Below are 20,549 nucleotides of genomic sequence, written 5' to 3' on the forward strand. Positions count from 1 at the left end.
AGAACATTTGCATGTTTATGCCATGTAATCAAAATGCTACATAACAGAAGAGGCGTCATTCTGTGGTCTGATCCAATATTTATAAAAATGCAACCTATCAATTTACTAGGAAGCAGCAACATCGTAGATTCACGTCAAAACTAATATTTATGAAGTATTGGTTCATTCTCATCAATATTAGTTATGACCACTTAGCTGTGTTGGTGCCAGGTACATATCTATGCACCTTTACCCAACCAATATACCTCATATTACTGTACCTATCACATGATCTTTTCTCTAAAAATAAACAGCCACATTTACAAAGGAAAAATGAAAAAACAATTTTGTTATTTTTACTTTTATTATATTTAAGAAATATTATAACACATTTTTGTTAAACTCAGCAACAACTGCAACTTATAAAAACATAATAGAGGCATCAATGACTGGTAACATATTAATTACTTTTGCTTCAGAATGAGGAGAAATATGTTACGGTTCTGATTATACAGTAGTTAAGTTAAAAAATGGTTCAGTTGGTTGTAACACGATATTGCGGAAATATATGGAAAGAGGACTCTTATATGCGCGAACATAAGACCAGAGGTCATGTGACTCCAGGGAACCCCACTCTGACATCGCTATACTCTCTTTTTCTTTACAAATCCGTTTGACATGGCTTGCCTAAATAAAACAGGATACAAAATTATGTTACTATATCATATAAGACTTCTTGAAATTAAATATGGAAAAGTTATTATGATATAAGAAACAGTCACTTGAGATAAGACTATGTTCTGTTCAGGAAACATATTTTTTACAGTATTCTGTTCTGCTATCTGCCTAATCATACCTGCAAAACATTAACTCTTGTTTAAATAACAAAGATGGTAGTTTACAGTACATGCAGACGTCAGAGAGCTTAGCCAGGCCACGTTTTCAGACAAGGCAGTGAAGGCATGTGCCTTGAGCCACAAGCCTGCAAGGGACTCCTGGAACAGGATGTGTACTGGTTCCATTCTATGCACTGTGTTATTTAAATAGCATTTAATGTTAGGGTTACAACGGCAATTGTTAATCCCTACGATTAAATCTTATAGGATCAATCGATTAAGAAAATTTTAAGCAACTTTAATCTTATGAGATTAAAAGCCATAAGGAAAATAAAACGTTCCAGTACTTTTTACTTCAATTAGCATTTGCTGCCCAGAATTATGTAAGATTAGAGGTACTTACAAATTTGAAACCAGTTTGAAAGTCAATAGTATTTCACCAGTTTCATGATTGTGAATATATTAACGTCACAATCTTCATAAGAGCCCAACTTCATTTTGTGGTTCAAAATGTGTGGGTCGCTTTTTGTCTTTGCTAGCTGAGGTTTTCTATATGCATAAAAAAAGAGCTAAAATTTAAGTTTGAAGGTGTTTGAGCTGGTTCGCACATTTTTTTGTACCAACTTGAGAAGCTGGTTCAAGAAACCGTTTTCAGTTAGATTGAAAATCTCCAAAATGAATAAGTGCTTGATTGCTCATTCCATTAAACTGTATGGAGGACCTGAAGTTCATGTGATTGAAGGAGATCATCATATAAAAAAGCAATTAAAGTTGTGTAATAGAGAGTACATAAGAATGAGATCAATCTCGTGAGATTGTGCAATTAAATTTACATGTGTAGCATAGCCCATAATTTATTATGCTTTTAGTATATTATAATCTTTTTATTTTGTACGATTTACTAAAAGTTTATAATTTTAATAATTTACAGGATTTTATTATTCTAGGCTCTATTCTACTAACTGGTATGTTATTGATTTCACAAAAAAGTGGATGTGGTACCAATATTCAAAAGGGCAATAGTTTTAATAGTGGCATTTATAGACCAATAAGTTTAACATGTATATTAGGATAGGAGGACATGAATTTACGAAAGATGAATATCATTGAAGATATTTTCTAAGTAGTAGGAAGTTGGACAGTGGTGTCACTGTGTATACTTAAAGGTTGTGGAATGGGGGTGTAGTGTAGAGAAGGAAAGACTATCTAAAGCTGGATACACACTACAGAAATTTTGACCAACTTTTTATGCCGAGCGATTTTACATGCGATAGATGGTCCGATCGCTCGGTCCATGGACTGCATACACACTAGCCTTGTTTAGGACGAGAAAGGGAAGAGCGGACGTCCCTTTAGCGACTTTTTACAGCCATGTTGTCGTGAGCAATGACTGTTATTTCGTACTCACTGTTGTGGATCGGTCGGAAGTTTATACACACTACACAGCGGAAACGAGATTGGAATGAAAATATTAAACGGTACGACCAACTAAATGAGGCGACTGTTAAGTGCGTATTGTCGCTAACCAATAACGATTGTCGAACCTCGATTTGTGTTTCCAACGCACAAAGATTTATTCACAAAAATTAGTATATGTTCAAGCGAAGTGATAATAAATACAACCGTTACTTATCGCAGGCGCTCTGGATCCAGTGTGCAGTCATTCAATCATTCAATTATGTCTAGTCTGGGGACAAGATGTCTGAACACTAGATGAGAAGCTGCTGCTTATATGCACACAGAAATATAGTAATACAATGGAGATGGTATAGCTTGCTTCTATTGGTCCAGGTTTCAGGAAGGTCCAAGGGGTTGTCATCATTGGCTAGTTCATACTAAAGAATCCAAAGGAGGGGGTCATCTCCCCAGGGGGTATGCTCTGCTCTTCCCGCCAAGATTCCTTAGTCTTAAGTAGTTCATAATTCCCTATCATTCATAACTTGTGTATGCACTCTGCGATTCCTTCGCAGAGTGAACCAAACAGTAACAAATGTTAAGAGGTTTATTATGATACCACACATGATATGATTCCTTCAACCTGTTCCATATATTTCACTAATGTGCATATAACTTATAATATATAACATAAATACTACTATATTTCGACATAAATGACTATGTGTTGCAACTACCATTAGTGTGTACTATTTTACAAGTATGCGTGTTTGTGCGAATGTATAGTAAAAGACCAAATACTGTTGCTGCCACGTGTTGCAGCTGCGTACGCCCTTCCATGCCGTAGCGTGCCCTTATACGCCGTAGCATACCGTACGCATCTTTTCAGACAAAGACAACCAAGTTTGCTCGACTTTAATTGAAATGACTTTATCCAATTTGCTGACTTCGACAGCTCCACCCTTTGATAGTGTAACAAACTATCACCCAATCACCGTTTCAAGTTCAGGATTATACAATACTTCTTCACAGACCATGATCTCGGTATCTGGTACCACCCTTTCAGTCTCTTTCTCTGTGTTACTCCTATGAGACCATTTTCCACACTTCAACACAGTAGGAACACATTTGACAAATAAACCAATTGCTAAGATGACACCCAGTATAAGGAGAAGGAGCTTACCTACACTAGCAATCATTTCCTGTACCCACTCCCCTAGACCAGAGAACCATTTCACAGGGTTCAACCATGAGAACCAACCTGCCACCTTTTCCCCGACCTCATATAACAAAGAATTATAGTTCTTTCGAAATTCCCATTTCAGTTGCAAAATTTCATCCATCTTCTGGTCTATAACCTCTTTAGGGTCATCCGTATTATTGGTGCTGTACGTGCAACATTTGACACAGAACTGGGTGGCCAGTGTCACACAGTACCCACCAGTAATAGAGGTGAGATAATTTAGTACCAGTCTATGTTGCACCAACTCCTTCTTGTACGCTTGTAGCTCCCCTCCAGTATACCTGAAAGTGTCATCATACATCTCGGTGATATTATCTATTAATTTAGCTAGGTCTTGGATATATTTAAAGTTTAATGTTCCCTGAGCGGTCCTGGTGAGATCTAGGGCTACCATAACTTGGAAACCAGCAGTTTCACTAATCAATTTTGTAGCTATGGGTTCCTCACCAGGAATCATATTTCTATTGCCACGGTGTTCATACTGTGTGTGTACGTATGGTGGTGATGTAGTCTTGTGAATACCAACCATTTCTTCATGAGTAATAGTCATGATTTCAGGAACCAGTTTAGCTAAGAAACACAAGCCCTTGGAACTCGGAGTCACCCAGGAATAAGCTTTCCTTCCACAAACAAAATACACATCATCAGGGAGAACATAAGGAACAGTATGCCCATTAATTATATCACACAGAGTTTTGATAAAACTACCCATGCCTAGTGTCTCCATTTGCTCCAGACACGTGTCGGCATGGATGACATTCTTACAATTATCTATAGAGACTTTTCCAATGGCTACTTTCTTATGTTTGGTTATACGCCCTAGTTTGTGACTTCCATCAACATTCCTGCCTATTGGTGACCTTGTGAGTCTCCCTCTAAAATGAGTGTGGCGAGCCATTGTCTGATCTGATGGGTCAGCTTCCCAATTCTCCAGACGTTTTGCATGAGAGATATTTAGGCACAGCAAAGATCTGTCTATGGAGTATTGTCGAACCGTCAGACTAGGGGACCTAGTGTTATTGTACCTCCCGTCTATGGGCCTCCCACCCCTCAATTCGAGTACTTCGGATATGGTTAGAGGGAATGGCTCTAGTCCTATATTATGCTGCCCTTGCGGTACGTGAGAGCACATCCAACACTCGGTTTGGTTTAGCACCTTACCCACCAGGGAGTGAAAATCCTTCAAAGGATGCCCGCCTATATTCAGAGTAATGGGGGACTGGCATCGTTGGATGCATCTCTCTTCAACTAGGGAGTCGCAAAACTTGCAGATGCAATACTCATCAGACAATAGCCCCTCACACTGCCTCTAAGTTCCTGAGCTAGCAGACCTTTTCATAACCCCCAGACCAAGCTTGATAATGGGCTGCTCTGAGTATTCTAATAACTTTTACTCTGCCTCCATTTCATCCGTATCACTACCAGAACTCTCCTCCGTCCTCCATCCTCCTTCACAAAAATAGAATGTCCTAGAAAGAGTAAAAACAAGAAAAATCCTGGAACAAAAGAAAAACAAAAACCGCCACTCCATCGCTGGAAAGATAGTTCTGGGGCAACGTCTCTGGTTCAGGTGTCTCAACTGCAGACTTTAGGTCTCCCGGAACAGACTCACAAGTGACAGATCTATGTCATCGGTCTCCGTTTTATCTTGCACTTTCTCCGGATTATGGACTCTCCTGCAGTGGGTGGAATGGACCCAAGTGTCTCTTTCTGCAACCTTCAGTGATGTAGAACTGGTCAGCAGCACTTGGTACGGGCCTTCCCAACGGGCTGTTAAACAACCTGAACGTAAGAAATTGCGGATCACAACATAGTCTCCAGGTTCAACATCATGACAGTTCGTTTCTGGCATACCAGATGACAGCATTTTTAGTTTTTGTTGTTGTTGCTTTAGCTGTCTACTCATTCTTATAAGATATTGTACAGTCACTTCATTATTACACTTCAAGTCGTCTTGTGGACTCACGATCAAATGAGGTTGTCGTCCGAACAGTATCTCAAAGGGGGACAGATTAAGAGGAGGTCTAGGAGTGGTCCGAATGCTATGGAGGACCAATGGCAAAGCCTCAGGCCATGCCAACCCAGTTTCAGCCATTACCTTACCAAGCTTGTTCTTTATAGTACCATTTACTCTCTCCACCTTACCACTGGCTTGTGGTCGGTAAGGGGTGTGAAGTCTGCTACCGATTCCCATGAGTTTACACATATTTTGGAAGATATCCCCAGTAAAGTGGGTACCCCTATCACTTTCAATGATTCTAGGGATACCGAACCTACATACAAAGTCTTGTACAATTTTCTTTGCAGTGAACACAGCAGTATTAGTGGCTGCCGGATATGCTTCTACCCAACCGGAAAACACATCAATACAAACTAACACATACTTTAGATTCCTGCACGGTGGTAATTGGATATAGTCAATTTGTATTACCTGAAAAGGTCCGTCTGTAGGAGGGATGTGGGATGGCTCAGCTGGAATAGTTTTCCCGACATTTTTCCTTAAACAAGTAAGACATGACATTGCCTTCTTACCAGCCTGAGAGGAAAATCCGGGAGCACACCAGTATGCTCTCACCAGTTTGCACATACCTTCTTTACCCAGGTGAGTCAGGCCGTGTGCTGCTTCAGCCAGGCTTGGATATTACGTTCGGGGAGCTACAGGCTTACCTTGTCCATCCCTTCAGAGTCCTGAGGACTCTTGACCACATCCCTTCGCCTTCCAGACCGCCTTTTCCTGCAGGGAACACAAATCTTGCATTTCAATTAATTTCTGCATGTCTAATGTCTGAAAAACCATCATAGTCTCGGTCAATACAGTCATAGGTTGCCCTGCTGCCCATTTAGCAGCTTCGTCTGCCCTGTTGTTGCCCAATGACACTGGGTCTTTTTCAAAGGTATGGGCTTTGCACTTTATGATGGCTACTGTTCTGGGTAACTGTATCGCTGTCAGAAGTCCTTTTATGTGTTGTGAGTGTGCCACTGGCGTACCTGCTGCTGTCGTAAAGTTTCTAAGACGCCAAAGGGCCCCAAAATCGTGCAATACCCCGAAGGCATACCTAGAGTCAGTATATATATTGGCTGATTTACCCTCTGCCAACTCACACGCTCTCCTTAATGCTACTAGTTCCGCCACCTGGGCTGAGTGAGGTGGACCAAGGGGTTCAGCTTCTACCACATCCTGATCGTCTACAACAGTGTAACCAGTACATAGCTCTCCCGTCTCTGTCTGTCTATGACAACTTCCATCTGTATAAAACGTAAAATCTACATTTTCTAAGGGGGTGTCATGTATGTCGGGCCTTGCAGTAAAGGTCTGATTCAGGTGTTCCATACAGTCATGCGTGTCAGTATTCTTGCCTAACTCATCATCAACCAGGGTCTCCTCACCTCCCACCCTTTGTGTCTCTAGAGACACATATGGAAGGTATGTAGCTGGATTTAAGGTGCTACATCGTTTAATGGTGATGTTTGAGGGTGCCATCAGGGCTAGTTCCCACTTTGTGAATCTAGCTGAAGAAACATGTCTGGTTTGGGCTGAATTTAACAGAGCTGATACAGCATGGGATGTATAGACAGTTGAATTATGTCCTAATACTACGTCCTCGCTCTTACTTACCAGAAGAGCAGTTGCTGCTACACTTCTGAGACATGATGGGAGTGATCTTGCCACATTGTCCAATTGTGCACTGAAGTATGCTACCGGTCTGCTAGCGTCACCATGTTTCTGTGTGAGGACACCTGCTGCACAACCATCAGCTTCTGTACAGTATAGCTCAAAAGGCTTTTCATAATCAGGTATTCCCAATGCAGGTGCTCTAGTCAGACTATCTTTAAGATTAAAGAACGCTTGCTCTGACTCTTCTGTGTGTACGACACGTTCTGGTTTTGAGGAAGAGACTAACTCCTGCAATGGTAATGCCAGAATAGAAAAACCTGGGATCCAGGATCTACAGTATCCACACATCCCCAGGAAAGTATGAATCTGCTTCTGGCTCTGCGGCAGAGTCATGTGTTGTATGGCCTCAATCCTGTTGGTTGTCAGGTGTCTTAGCCCCTTAGTGAGGCAGTGTCCTAAGTATTTGACCTTAGTCTGACATGGCTGTAATTTATCCTTTGCCACCTTGTGCCCTGTTTGTGAAAGATGAAGCAACAACAATTTAGTATCATGTAAACATGACATAAAAGAATCAGAGCACAGCAACAAATCGTCCACATATTGAATTAGAACAGACCCATTGTGGGGTTGAAAGCATTGCAAACAGTCATGTAAGGCTTGGGAGAAAATACTAGGGCTAGCAATGAACCCCTGGGGTAGTCTGGTCCATGTGTATTGCACTCCCCGGTAGAAGAATGCAAAAAGGTATTGGCAGTCAGGGTGAAGAGGGACTGAGAAGAAAGCAGAACATAGATCAATGACAGTAAAGTGACTAGCAGACGGTGGAATCTGCATGAGGATGACAGCTGGATTCGGCACTACGGGGAATTGGCTCTCAACGACTTTATTAATTCCCCTTAAGTCCTGGACTAATCTATAGCCCCTCCCCCCACTCTTCTTCACAGGGAAAATGGGACTATTTGCTGTACTGGCTGTACGAATTAAAATCCCTTGTTGTAACAGCCTCTCAATAACAGGATATACCCCTAGTTCCACCTCCGGTTTTAATGGATACTGTGGGATTTTTGGAGCTATCCTACCACTTTTTAGATTGACCATGACAGGGGCTACGTTTGCCATCAGTCCAGTGTCCTGTCCATCTCTGGTCCATAGTGAACCTGGTATTTCCAGCAACATCCCCTTTACTTGAGATGGACTGTGTTCTATAACAGTAGAGTGTAACATTAACCTTTGAGGGGTGTCCAATATGTCCTGTACCTCATGAGCGTCCTTCTCGGGTATATCTAGGAACACACCATCTGAAGTACAGTATATGACACATCCCATTTTACATAGCAAGTCTCTACCTAGCAAGTTAGTAGGAGCCGCTGCAGCCAAGAGAAACAAATGCTTAGTATGCAGAGGCCCGATAGTAACTTCAGCGGGTTTAGTTAGAGGATAATGTAACACTTTTCCCGTTACCCCCATAGCTGGAATAGTTTTACTGCTCATCTGTAGATTGAAAGGAGAGGTTATTACAGATCGGGCTGCCCCTGTATCTACAAGAAAGGTTTGTTTCCTACCAGCTATGTCAACTATCATTGTTGGTTTTTCTCTCAGACTCTCAGTTAACCTCACTGGCTGTAGACTACAGGTATGACCTGACCCCTAGCGCTGACTATTGATTTCCCACGCAGCATTTGCTGCTATAACATGCCCAGGTAACTGTGTGTTCTCTTGCCTATGTGTGTTTCTCCATGGAGGATACCTATATGATTCCCTATCCATATGTGTATCCTGTCTTGCTTTTTTACAATCTCTTGCGAAATGGCCTTCTTCGTTACACTTGAAACATCTGATCACTTTAGGTTTCTTGTTATATGGGTTGTATGCTGGTGGTCGTGTATGCATCCCCTCTAGAGCCTGTATACTTACCGTCATTAACCTATCACTTTTCTCTTCCTTTTTTCTAAAAAGGTTCTTGTCATGCTCCACAGCAGACTCCCTAAGAGAATCTACTGTGATGCCTCTCCAATTAGGTAATGTGGTTTGTACTCTCGTCTTTAAATTTTCTCTAAGGCCATCCATTAATACTCCTACAGCTACATCTCTGTGATGTGGGTCCTCAACTATGTTGGATATCCCAGTAAACCGTGTTATCGCTGCTATAGCTCTAACAAAGTAATCTGAGGCTGTTTCACTATCCTTTTGTTTTATGGTGAAAATCTTACTCCAATTTACTACTACTGGAAAATAGATGGCTAAATGTTTGACAATTTGTTCTATATTTTCTTGGTTAATCTCATCAGTTAAGGTGTCATCTTCATCCAACAAACAATCTTTAATAAATTTTTGTATGTCAGTATGGGGAGGAAGACACGCCCTCAACACTACACGCCAATCCTTATCGGTTGGTTCGTGTGCATTTCCTAAGTCTTTAACAAATTTCTGACACTTTGCCAACTCTTTTCTAGGATCTAGGAATTCAGTCATAATGGAACGTAATTCTGATCTAGTCCAGGGACAATGCATTGTAACATTTCTTAAAGGAACTACACCATCCTTATCCGGTTTCCCATTGGGAACTGATATTGTGTGGACTGGGTATGCACCCACTGGTTCACTGGTTTCAGAAGTCACTACCGGATCTGCTGTTTCAAGATTTAGAACGCTATCACTCCTAGTGATCACACTACTCTCACCTATCTCAGCCATTGCTCCTTTCCCATACTTACGCTGAACCTTTAGCATATTAACAGCATGAGCAATGGCCGAAATCACAGTGGGTTCATCTTCATCTTCTGATACACTTGTTTTAAACTGGCTTAAAACAGGATAAAACTTAGCAATTTTCCTTTTTTTCAGTTTTAATAACGGCTGTACTTATCGCTCCCGCCACATAAGGTGGCGGTGGGGCGCTTGCGCTGAGTTCGCCACGCTTCTCAACGGCTACTTCCGCCGTGCGCGTGCTTTTCGCCACGCCTACTTCCGCTGTGCATTCGCTGCTCTGCCACGTGTTACCTTCCATTTGCCACAATTTTAAACAATCATTATTTCTATTTCTCTTTTTCGTTGACTTAATCAACCATACTTTATCTTTTACAGTATTTAGTACCTCTGCATTAAAACTCCCTATTGTTGGGAAAGGCCTATCACAATCTTTGGTCATCTTGACCCACGTGTCGCAATACGCAGTTGCGTATGCACGATATTTCTTACACATGAGAAATCTCGCTGAACCAATAGGACCTTCCTTAGGCTTCACCAATTCGCACTAACGGTGCGGTTAGATCGCACTGCCTACCAATACTAATTATTGGCAAACCTTGCGATCTATTGGTAGCGCTTTGCGAAAACCCGGTTTTCGCATTCGGTATACCTGCCCTGTATACCGTCCTTAAATTGGGCAATCCGCCTCGTCAGACAGCAACTGAGCACAATGAATAGTAAACAGTGTATCTACGTTACAAAATCACACACTATACACCTTTTCTGCGCAGAAAATCAAAAGTTCCCAACAACAGTAATAATGTCTCAGAGGTTTTCACAAGTAGTTATACTATGCACATAAAATAACTATCAAGACGATTGTTTAACCACGTGGCAAATCTACCGGAAGTTCGCGTACGCACAGCAGGAAATACACATACGCTAAGCAATACAATACAGTTAAAACGCACAATGACAGTAAAGAGAAACAGTTTTCTCTTTTGTCCCTAGGTTCTAGTTAGCATGCTCTAGACAATGCAAAACGGACATTCGGTTTCACAACACAGAGTAAAATTTAGGTTTTGAACACATTGCGTTCTTACCCGTTTATGACGCGTCTCCATCCTTTGTTGAGATACCCAAATCCGTTGGTCTTGCGTATCATCGGCAACGAAACCTCCAAAGCTGACGAGCCCCCAAATTGTTAAGTGCGTATTGCAGCTAACCAATAACGATTGTCGAACCTCGATTTGTGTTTCCAACGCACAAAGATTTATTCGCAAAAAGTAGTATAATATGTTCAAGCGAAGTGATAATAAATACAGCCGTTACTTATCGCAGGCGCTCTGGATCCAGTGTGCAGTCATTCAATCCTGAAGTCTGGGGACAAGATGTCTGAACACTAGATGAGAAGCTGCTGCTTATATGCACACAGAAATATAGTAATACAATGGAGATGGTATAGCTTGCTTCTATTGGTCCAGGTTTCAGGAAAGTCCAAGGGGTTGTCATCATTGGCTAGTTCATACTAAAGAATCCAAAGGAGGGGGTCATCTCTCCAGGGGGTATGCTCTGCTCTTCCCGCCAAGATTCCTTAGTCTTAAGTAGTTCATGATTCCTTCAACCTGTTCCATATATTTCACTAATGTGCATATAACTTATAATATATAACATAAATACTACTATATTTCGACATAAATGACTATGTGTTGCAACTACCATTAGTGTGTACTATTTTACAAGTATGCGTGTTTGTGCGAATGTATAGTAAAAGACCAAATACTGTTGCTGCCACGTGTTGCAGCTGCGTACGCCCTTCCACGCCGTAGCGTGCCCTTATACGCCGTAGCGTACCGTACGCATCTTTTCAGACAAAGACAACCAAGTTTGCTCGACTTTAATTGAAATGACTTTATCCAATTTGCTGACTTCGACAGCGACAATCGTCCATTTGGGCAGACTTTCGACCATTGTGTCACTGCACACACTGACCAGACTTTTGAACGAGCGGTTGTATGTCGGCTGATTTAGCCAATTATTGGATGAAAACTGTGTAGTGTGTACCCAGCTTAAGATAGATTTATTTTACACTAGAGATGAAACATTTAAGGGAGGATACAATAATTGTGTATAAATACATTTACTAACCAGATAAAGTCTCTGGTCTCCTCTTCAGTATCAGGTGACTCAAGGTCAGTTTCTTAAACATTTAATTACTATAAGAGCAGTAAAACTATGGAGAGTATTTCCACAAGAACTAGTACTGGCAGAGACTGTAGATATACTCAAGAAATAATTGAATATGTTTCAAGCAAAAAAGAAAATGCAGGGCTACTGCCAATGTTGTACTCCCTAAACATGGAGTACAACATTGAGGATAGTATTTGCAGCATGTAAACATTACTGATGTTTCTAGGGAATGCCATATAAACTAATATGTCAAGATATTGCCCTGGTTATCATAGATTTCATTAATCTTTATTTGTTTCTTCAAATGTGCCATCAATACTCAATAAAATGAAGGTGCCTATACACAGATTGAACCATTCAGCATACAGATGGATCACAGAAGGTACAGTGAGGTACCACTGTCAGACCATGAAGTGTCAGCCAGATGTCGTCATTGTCTGACCAGATTTGCCCTTATTGACATCTGAATGATCCCATTTAGATGTTGATCAGAATTGCAATTCTTTTTCAGTAAATACAAGTAGCTGTTTCTTTAAGGAAAGGGCTAGCAACACCAATTTTTTATTTTATATTCTATAATTAACTGAAAGGGGTTCAGGGTAAATACAAACAAACTGTAAGATGAGGTAAGTGGATTCTTAGAGAGGTATAAGATATATAATATAATGAACATGGGTGGGATAATACAGTGTAATGAACACAGGGTATGGTACAAGATCATATAAAAAAAATCTCCAAATATATTTCCTATACTTGCATTCAAATAGATTTCTGTAAACTTTAATTTGTTCTTTATGAAGCAGATGGAACTAGTCCAACTGCAATTTGTGACCAAGCAAAAGGAACACATGGAATTTGGAATACAAAATGTGGTTACAATAATACCAATATTAATTTTAATCGGCCACTGAACACCTCTAAATAGTCATTTGAATACACTTTCTTTCTAAAAAGGGAAGTAAACCTCACTTATTAAGCTGTTTCAGAAAGTCTGTTTGTCAGCATGATTAGTATAAAAGGCATTTATTTATAATAATCTAATATGCAGTGAACTTTATTCATCTCTCTTTCAGATCCTGTTATGTTTGAATAGATTAATGACAGTCCAGTCTAAGTAATACCACTCATTGAAACATGGCCTCTTACTTGTTTATGGTGTCCATGTGTCTGGGTGTCTTGGTATGATCTCGGTCATCCATTTTCTGATCTTTAGAAATATCATATTCCCGGACATCATTTACTTCTTTAACCTGGCCCGTTAACACTTTCACAACGAACATTACAATGTACTGAGAGGGAAAACATAAATATGTTAAGCGTCAGAATCAGTATCAGTCAGCTGTTTTCATGTGCATCTATTTATACAAAACATACATAACTCTTAAAAAATAACGTTCTAATGAGCAAAACCTTCTTATCTTATTTCATACTACCCCATGCCATGCTACGCCTCCACATCCATCTGATCTTTTTCCCCAATGTGATACTAAACCCTTACTGTAACTTCACTACCCCTACTGTCCACCTCAAGTTACAACTCCAATGTCAAACTTCAATATAACAGTCAGTCAATATTTAGAAAGTGACACATTTGTTTTAAGGAGGGCCACACATAATGACATAATCTTAGATTGTAAGCTCGTTAGGGCAGAACCATCTTTAACTTTTCTTTCATGTAATTGTCATATCTTTATATCACGATCCCCTCAATGTACAACACTGCATACTATGTTGGTGCTTTATAAATAATAATTGTTATTATTATTATTATGAATTTGATCTATGATCCATGATCCAATTTGAAGAGCTACTTGGTCCCACCAGCACCTGTAATTAACTTCTTGTTTGCTGAAAAACATAAAAGATTTGAAAATAAATTGCATCCATTGGAGAGTTGTAATGGATATTATTGGACGGTAGCAGATCTCAGGTAACCCTTGAACCCATGCCCAGACCCATGTGAGTTTACTAGTGGGAGTGTTGGAGGGTTATTGCTAGATTTATATTTGAAAAGGTTATGGACAACTTTACAAATCAAAGCAATGAAAATGTAAATGCTGCATATTAGGTAACATTGACCACCAAAACATCAGTTTGACAAACCTGCTCTGGAGAGTAGGTACAGAAAATGGTCCACGCTTATGTCAGTTGTCCACTGAATAAATTAATCTAAGTAGATGGTGTCCACCTTTTCCAAATGGAGAATGAATCATTTGAGGATTACCGTGAGATGCCAGGGTGGACGCAACTGTTCACTAATCCCTACCTGAACACACATCCTCTAATCACATGGTGAAATTGCAAACTGCATCAAAGTTCAAAATGCCCCAAAATGCATGGTCTGTTTTGGTGCATGGTCTGTTTGACATCATACGCATTCACATAGGGATCAATGATCGCTATGCTTGTATCCATAGGAACAGAACATGCTGAGACTGGGGTAAATATGAACATGATATTAGACACATAACAGGAGAGGGCTAGTAGATTTTGGCATGTGGACAAATACTAGCAAGTATCCCAGGCTCGACTACAAGTGCACCACACTGGAAATATGGGTGTGACAAAAACTACGCAGGCATAGTTGGTCTAATGTGAGTGTGGTTATATATAGTAATTTAAAAATAAGAAGCATTGCTATCTCAGTCTTATCTGATTACTATTTAATACAGAGATTATTCTAGTGACCTCTATACAATGTAGAGAGCATTCTAGTAAAATCCACACAATACAGAGAGCATTCTATTGGTTGACATACAATATAGAGAGTATTCTGAGACCTTTATATAATACAGAGAGCATCCTAATAAACAATATACAAAAGATAGAGCATACTAGTGACTGATATACAATACAGAGAGTATCTTATAGGCCAATGTACAATTCAACATGCATCATAATAAAGAATATACAATACAGATAACATTCTAGTACCCCCTAATCAATACAAAACATTTAACACATGGCTTCCTTGGTTAAATTATTTTTACCTTGTAAACACACTTGATGTAGTGTTTCTGTGGGAATTTCTGCCCATTCATTCTGTAGAACATTTTTGAGGTCAGGCACGGATGTTGGATGAGAAGGCCTGGCTCACAATCTCCGTTCCATTTCATCCCAAAGGTGTTGGATGGGGTTGAGGTCAGGGCTCTGTGTCAGCCTATCAAGTTTTTCCACACCAAGCTCATCAAACCATGTCTTTGTAATCCTTGCTTTATGCACTGGGGCACAGTCATGTTGGAACAGAAAATGGTCTTCCCCAATGCTCTTCCCAATGCTTGCAACTTTGTTGTCACAAAGTTGGAAGCATAGCGTTGTCCAAGATGACTTGTTATGCTGAAGCATTAAGATTGCCCTTCACTGGAGATAAGAGGCCTAGCCCAAAACCCTGAAAAACAGCCCCATACCATTATCCCTCCTTCACCAAACTTCATAGTCGGCATAATGCAGTCAAACAGGTAACATTTTCCTGGCATTCACCAAACCCAGACTCGCCCATCTGACTGCCAAATAGAGAAACGTGATTCATTACTCCACAGAACACGTTAACACTGCTCCACGGTCCAGTGTCTGTGTGCATCCGACGCTTGTCATTGGTCTTGGTGATGTGCGGCTTGCACACAGCCTCTCACTGAGCTCTTCAGAACGACCCATTTTGTATCACAAATGTTTGCAAAGGACTGCATGGCTAGGTACTTGATTTTATACACCTCTGGCAACGGGTCTGATTGAAACACCTCAATTCAATAATTAGCAGGTGTGGCCAAATACTTTTGTCCATATAGTATATACATATATATATATATATATATATATATATATACATACATATGTATACATATGTATATATATATATATATATATATATATATATGTACACACATATATATATATATATATATATATATATAATCATCAACATTTATTTATTGCAACCTCCTCCTCTCCGGCCTCCCCCTCTGCCACCTTGCCCCCCTCCGCTCTATTCTCAATGCGGCTGCAAGACTCATCTTCCTCTTTCGCCGCTCCTCCTCCGCATCCCCCCTCTGCCTTGCCCTTCACTGGCTCCCCATCCCCTACAGAATCATTTTCAAACTCCTGACCACCACGTTCAAGGCTCTTTCCCAGTCCACTCCCCCCTATATCTCTAACCTCCTCTCCATTCACACTCCTGCCCGCTCCCTGCGCTCGGCCAATGACCGTCGCCTCTCCTCCACCCTGGTCACCTCTTCCCACTCCAGAATCCAGGACTTCTCCCGTGCAGCTCCCCTTCACTGGAACAACCTCCCTCGCTCCATCCGTCTCTCTCCCAATCTAAGCTCCTTCAAACGAGCACTTAAAACTCACCTCTTCCTTAAAGCCTACCATCCTTCCACCTAACCCATATTCCCCTCTCTCCTCCCAGTCCCTTCTCCCTCCCATATGCATCAACTGACTCCCTTTGTGCCTGAGTCTTGTTCACCCTCCCTTAGGATGTAAGCTCACTTGAGCAGGGCCCTCTTCCCTCCTGTATCCATACCTGTTCTTCTGCTCCGTCCTTACTGCATTAGCCTGCCTGGAGCCTCTGAAGTTTGGTATTTATTGTTTATTGTTCAGTAATGTCTTACCCTGTATAGTCTACTGTTTTGTACAGTGTACGGCGCTGCGGAACCCTTGTGGCGCCAAACAAATAAAGGATAATAAAAATAATAATAATTTATATAGCGCCAGCAGATTCCGTAGCGCTTTACAATTGGGAACAAACATTCATAAGACAATACTGGGTAATACATACAGACAGTATTACTCCTGATGAAGTTCTTTGAATGAACGAAACGCGTTGAGCCCCTACACCACATCTGGAAGATCACTGGCTATACTGCTACACCCTGAGACACATACCATTAGAATATCCTGCACTGAGCTTCTGTGTGGAGCCTGCTGAGGGACTTCTACTATACAAGGGGATGAGACTGCAGACCAGTCACTTACAGATAAGCCTATTTAAAGCATATATATTGTGAGTTTGTACTCTAAATGCTATACTTGAATAAAATGTTTATATGAAAAATACTACACCATATGGCTTTTTATATATTTCCTTTTATGATGAGCGGATAAGTTTGGTGTCGCGGTTGTTTTAGAACATACATTTTATCCATCGTTAAGGAGAATTGGTTGCAGATCATACTCCGGGATTTCTAAGGAGCTACTATACAGATAAGCGGTTTGATTTTATATATCTGGTACGCACATGACTTCTATTATTCTGCACGATCAACTTTTGAATATATCGCCACAAGGGTTCCGCAGCGCCGTACACTGTACAAAACAGTAGACTATACAGGGTAAGACATTACTGAACAATAAACAATAAATACCAAACTTCAGAGGCTCCAGGCAGGCTAATGCAGTAAGGACGGAGCAGAAGAACAGGTATGGATACAGGAGGGAAGAGGGCCCTGCTCAAGTGAGCTTACATCCTAAGGGAGGGTGAACAAGACTCAGGCACAAAGGGAGTCAGTTGATGCATATGGGAGGGAGAAGGGACTGGGAGGAGAGAGGGGAATATGGGTTAGGTGGAAGGATGGTAGGCTTTAAGGAAGAGGTGAGTTTTAAGTGCTCGTTTGAAGGAGCTTAGATTGGGAGAGAGACGGATGGAGCGAGGGAGGTTGTTCCAGTGAAGGGGAGCTGCACGGGAGAAGTCCTGGATTCTGGAGTGGGAAGAGGTGACCAGGGTGGAGGAGAGGCGACGGTTATTGGCCGAGCGCAAGTCAGTTAACTTCCATCATCCCCCCTTCCCCCCATGGGAGGGGTAGTAAAGGCTAAATTTACGAGTTGAGGGGTCAAACTCATTTTCGTGAGGTAATTTTACCTCATGAACACACATTAAAAAGGGCGCTTGCGTCGGGAACTAACGCTCTTCCCCTGAGGAGGCCTGGGCTAGGTCCAAATGCATGACAAGAACCTTTTTAAGACCTTAAGTAGCTTGATTTGACTAGAATGCATGAGTATCATGCACGGGTTAACTTGTATATACATAACAGTTGTGATCTGTACATCAACCTATCATATAAAAGTATGTTTTCCTTATTATGAGTGAGTATTGCAAATGCAGAAGTGTAGTGTAGCCGTAATATAAACTCCTCAGAGCGTGGCAGTATGTGAATTAGTGATTGCTCTGTGTTTTTTATTTTGCCAGTCCACGAAAAGGACAAACTATCTTTAATAATTGACATTTAGGTCTGCCATTACTACTAAATCTCCAGGTTTTCATATAAAATAGTGAAAATAAGTTACAGTGTTGTAATAGACATTAAATGTCTTTCCATATTTTAAATATATAGTCATCCATTTTTAGCATTAAAGGGGTGCATCAACTAACATTCATCTAGTGCCAGTATTTGACCTTCTGAAATATTGGGGAGTTATGAATGAATATGCATGAATTCCTAAACTAAAAACAAAACCTAAAAATGAAAACGCTTGGCAATGCACAAGAGTTTAGACTGAACAAATTCACAATGCAGTTTAGACATCCTACACACTACTCTAAGGCTTGTCTGCCCACGTAATAAATTCAACATTTAGTGTGTGCAGTCTAATCACAGAACAGGCATTGTTAATGTAGGATGAGCACAGAAAAAAAAACATGTCACCATGAATCACAGTATTGTCTCAAATACAATCAGTCCTAACAAGTTCCTTTTACAATTGCATATACATTTTTGTATTTTGTAAATAGTATATTGGTTTGCCCTAATGGCACAAAAAGCCAAATTGGTGTTTAAATATCAAATATATATTATCAGGGAGACCCGCCTCTGCCGGCTTCCTGATCTGATAACTTATCAAATAATCAACCAGTCAAACAATATATCACCTCTAATTTGTCAGGAAACCGCTCCTAATGACATTTACCTCTCATAAATCCCACTCTGCGCACTTGTGACTTGGAAATTTACTGTAAGGGAACACCCAGGATACCAATCTCAATCTTGCGCTCACCTATCTCTTAGATCACAGATCTAACTGGTCCCTTCTTCAACACAGGCACACACTTCCACCCCTCTCATCTGCCACCATCTACATATAAGGCCCGTAAAACGCCTATGACTTATTTACCGAATTGTGCTCTAATAGCAAAAAGAGTTAACACTTCACACGCTGGTATTTAATAGGTTCACACAGCCAATCAATCAACCTCTTCTAAACAGGCAGTGAATTTATTTAGAGCAATAAGGAGAGCACTTGTTACATTTTAGATTTAATATACAAAATATACAATGCTTACATAAAAAAACAAATAAAATATAATAAAATATACAGCAAAACAGATAAAAATAAAATGGACAAAGTTTCATGGTATAAACCTACATACGATTTGTATAATCTGCACCAAGGAAAATTGGCTTGGAAGATGGACAGCTCATCAATGTTTCATTGATTTCCCAAAAGTCTGACAATATCTTGTAAGTGGTCTGATCTTTTAAAGACAATTTGTCAACTTTCCCCTCCTACGATGATTGGTCCTCAGGAGAGGCCTGTGACACAGTTTTACAATCACAGTTTACATCTTCCCTGTTTAAGCCCCAATGTTAAAATTTAACATATCTTTTCTGGGGATTGTTGCACAGATCCAATTTTATTATTAATAGATTCAATACAAATTTACCAATCTACAGATACCAGAGACAGGTCAAGTGTATTAGTTGAGCGGATACTCATTCCTTCTCATTCTCATTCCCTGAGTGACAGACAGCGTTATTCAACGTATGGTATGCCCTTCCTCATCCTATTTATGAACATGTGTTTGATTACTAATTATACTGACTGTAAGTGTTATTTTGGAAATGGAATTATATTTTCCTATAGAAAATATAGCAAGCCATCATGTGGTCAGTTCCTTAAAGTCTCTTCATATGCAAAAAACACTCCTATACCAGGAAATAGCTCGCCACAGGGGGCCTTTGAAGCTGCTCAGCTTCCCCTAAAGGTAACAATGATATCTTGAAGTCATTGGGTCTGCAGAGCCACAGAATAAACACATGTTTCACATTTTACACCTTGGGTTAGATCATTAACCCTGTGAGATCAGGTTTTACTTTGAAGTCATTTGCATTACACCCTAGCTTACTGAACAGATTCATTTGATATATAGTATTTACAATGCAGTCCATTATGATTATGCTTTATTCACTACATGTTTTATTATGGGTTAATCCTTATAACTGTAATTCCTTCCTTTTCACTACACATATTGGTCTATTTTACAGTTTAAACGAGCAAATTTTAATGACCTTTCTTACAACCCCAACTTGATCCCAGGGGATAGTATTATTATGTATACCAGTGATGGTCAAAAGGCGGCTCAAGAGCTGCAAGCAGCCCTCTGTGCCTTCACATGCAGCCCCCAGCTCCTTCCTGCTTTATTGTCAGATCTGCTAGTTACAGCTTGTAACACTTGTATAACATGCCAACTGATATGTTATTACAGATAGGTGTTTTTTTCTTTGATTAAATGTATCGTTTTAATTTATTATTGAGATTAAGGGTAATGTGCGGCTCTTTTGAATGTTACATGTGTCCCCTGAAGTGTATCAGATTGCCAATCCCTGATATA

The 20,549-nt window shown here is 40.3% G+C and overlaps 1 protein-coding gene across 2 annotated transcripts in view; it reads right to left on the reverse strand.

Moving 5' to 3' along the window:
• Positions 1-324: 324 nt before the first annotated feature.
• The window catches only part of CERS1 (ceramide synthase 1), a 46,535-nt gene continuing 26,310 nt past the window's right edge, over positions 325-20,549 (reverse strand). For both annotated transcript variants that reach the window (XM_075207439.1, XM_075207446.1), the window contains exons 6-7: positions 13,094-13,236; positions 325-666 (exon numbers count right to left, since the gene is read on the reverse strand). In XM_075207439.1, coding sequence (XP_075063540.1) covers positions 624-666; positions 13,094-13,236 — 186 coding nt within the window. In that variant the 3' untranslated portion in view covers positions 325-623. The remainder of the gene's footprint in view (positions 667-13,093; positions 13,237-20,549) is intronic.

This window comes from Mixophyes fleayi, chromosome 1 (assembly GCF_038048845.1).
Source record: "Mixophyes fleayi isolate aMixFle1 chromosome 1, aMixFle1.hap1, whole genome shotgun sequence".
NCBI lineage: Eukaryota > Metazoa > Chordata > Amphibia > Anura > Limnodynastidae > Mixophyes > Mixophyes fleayi.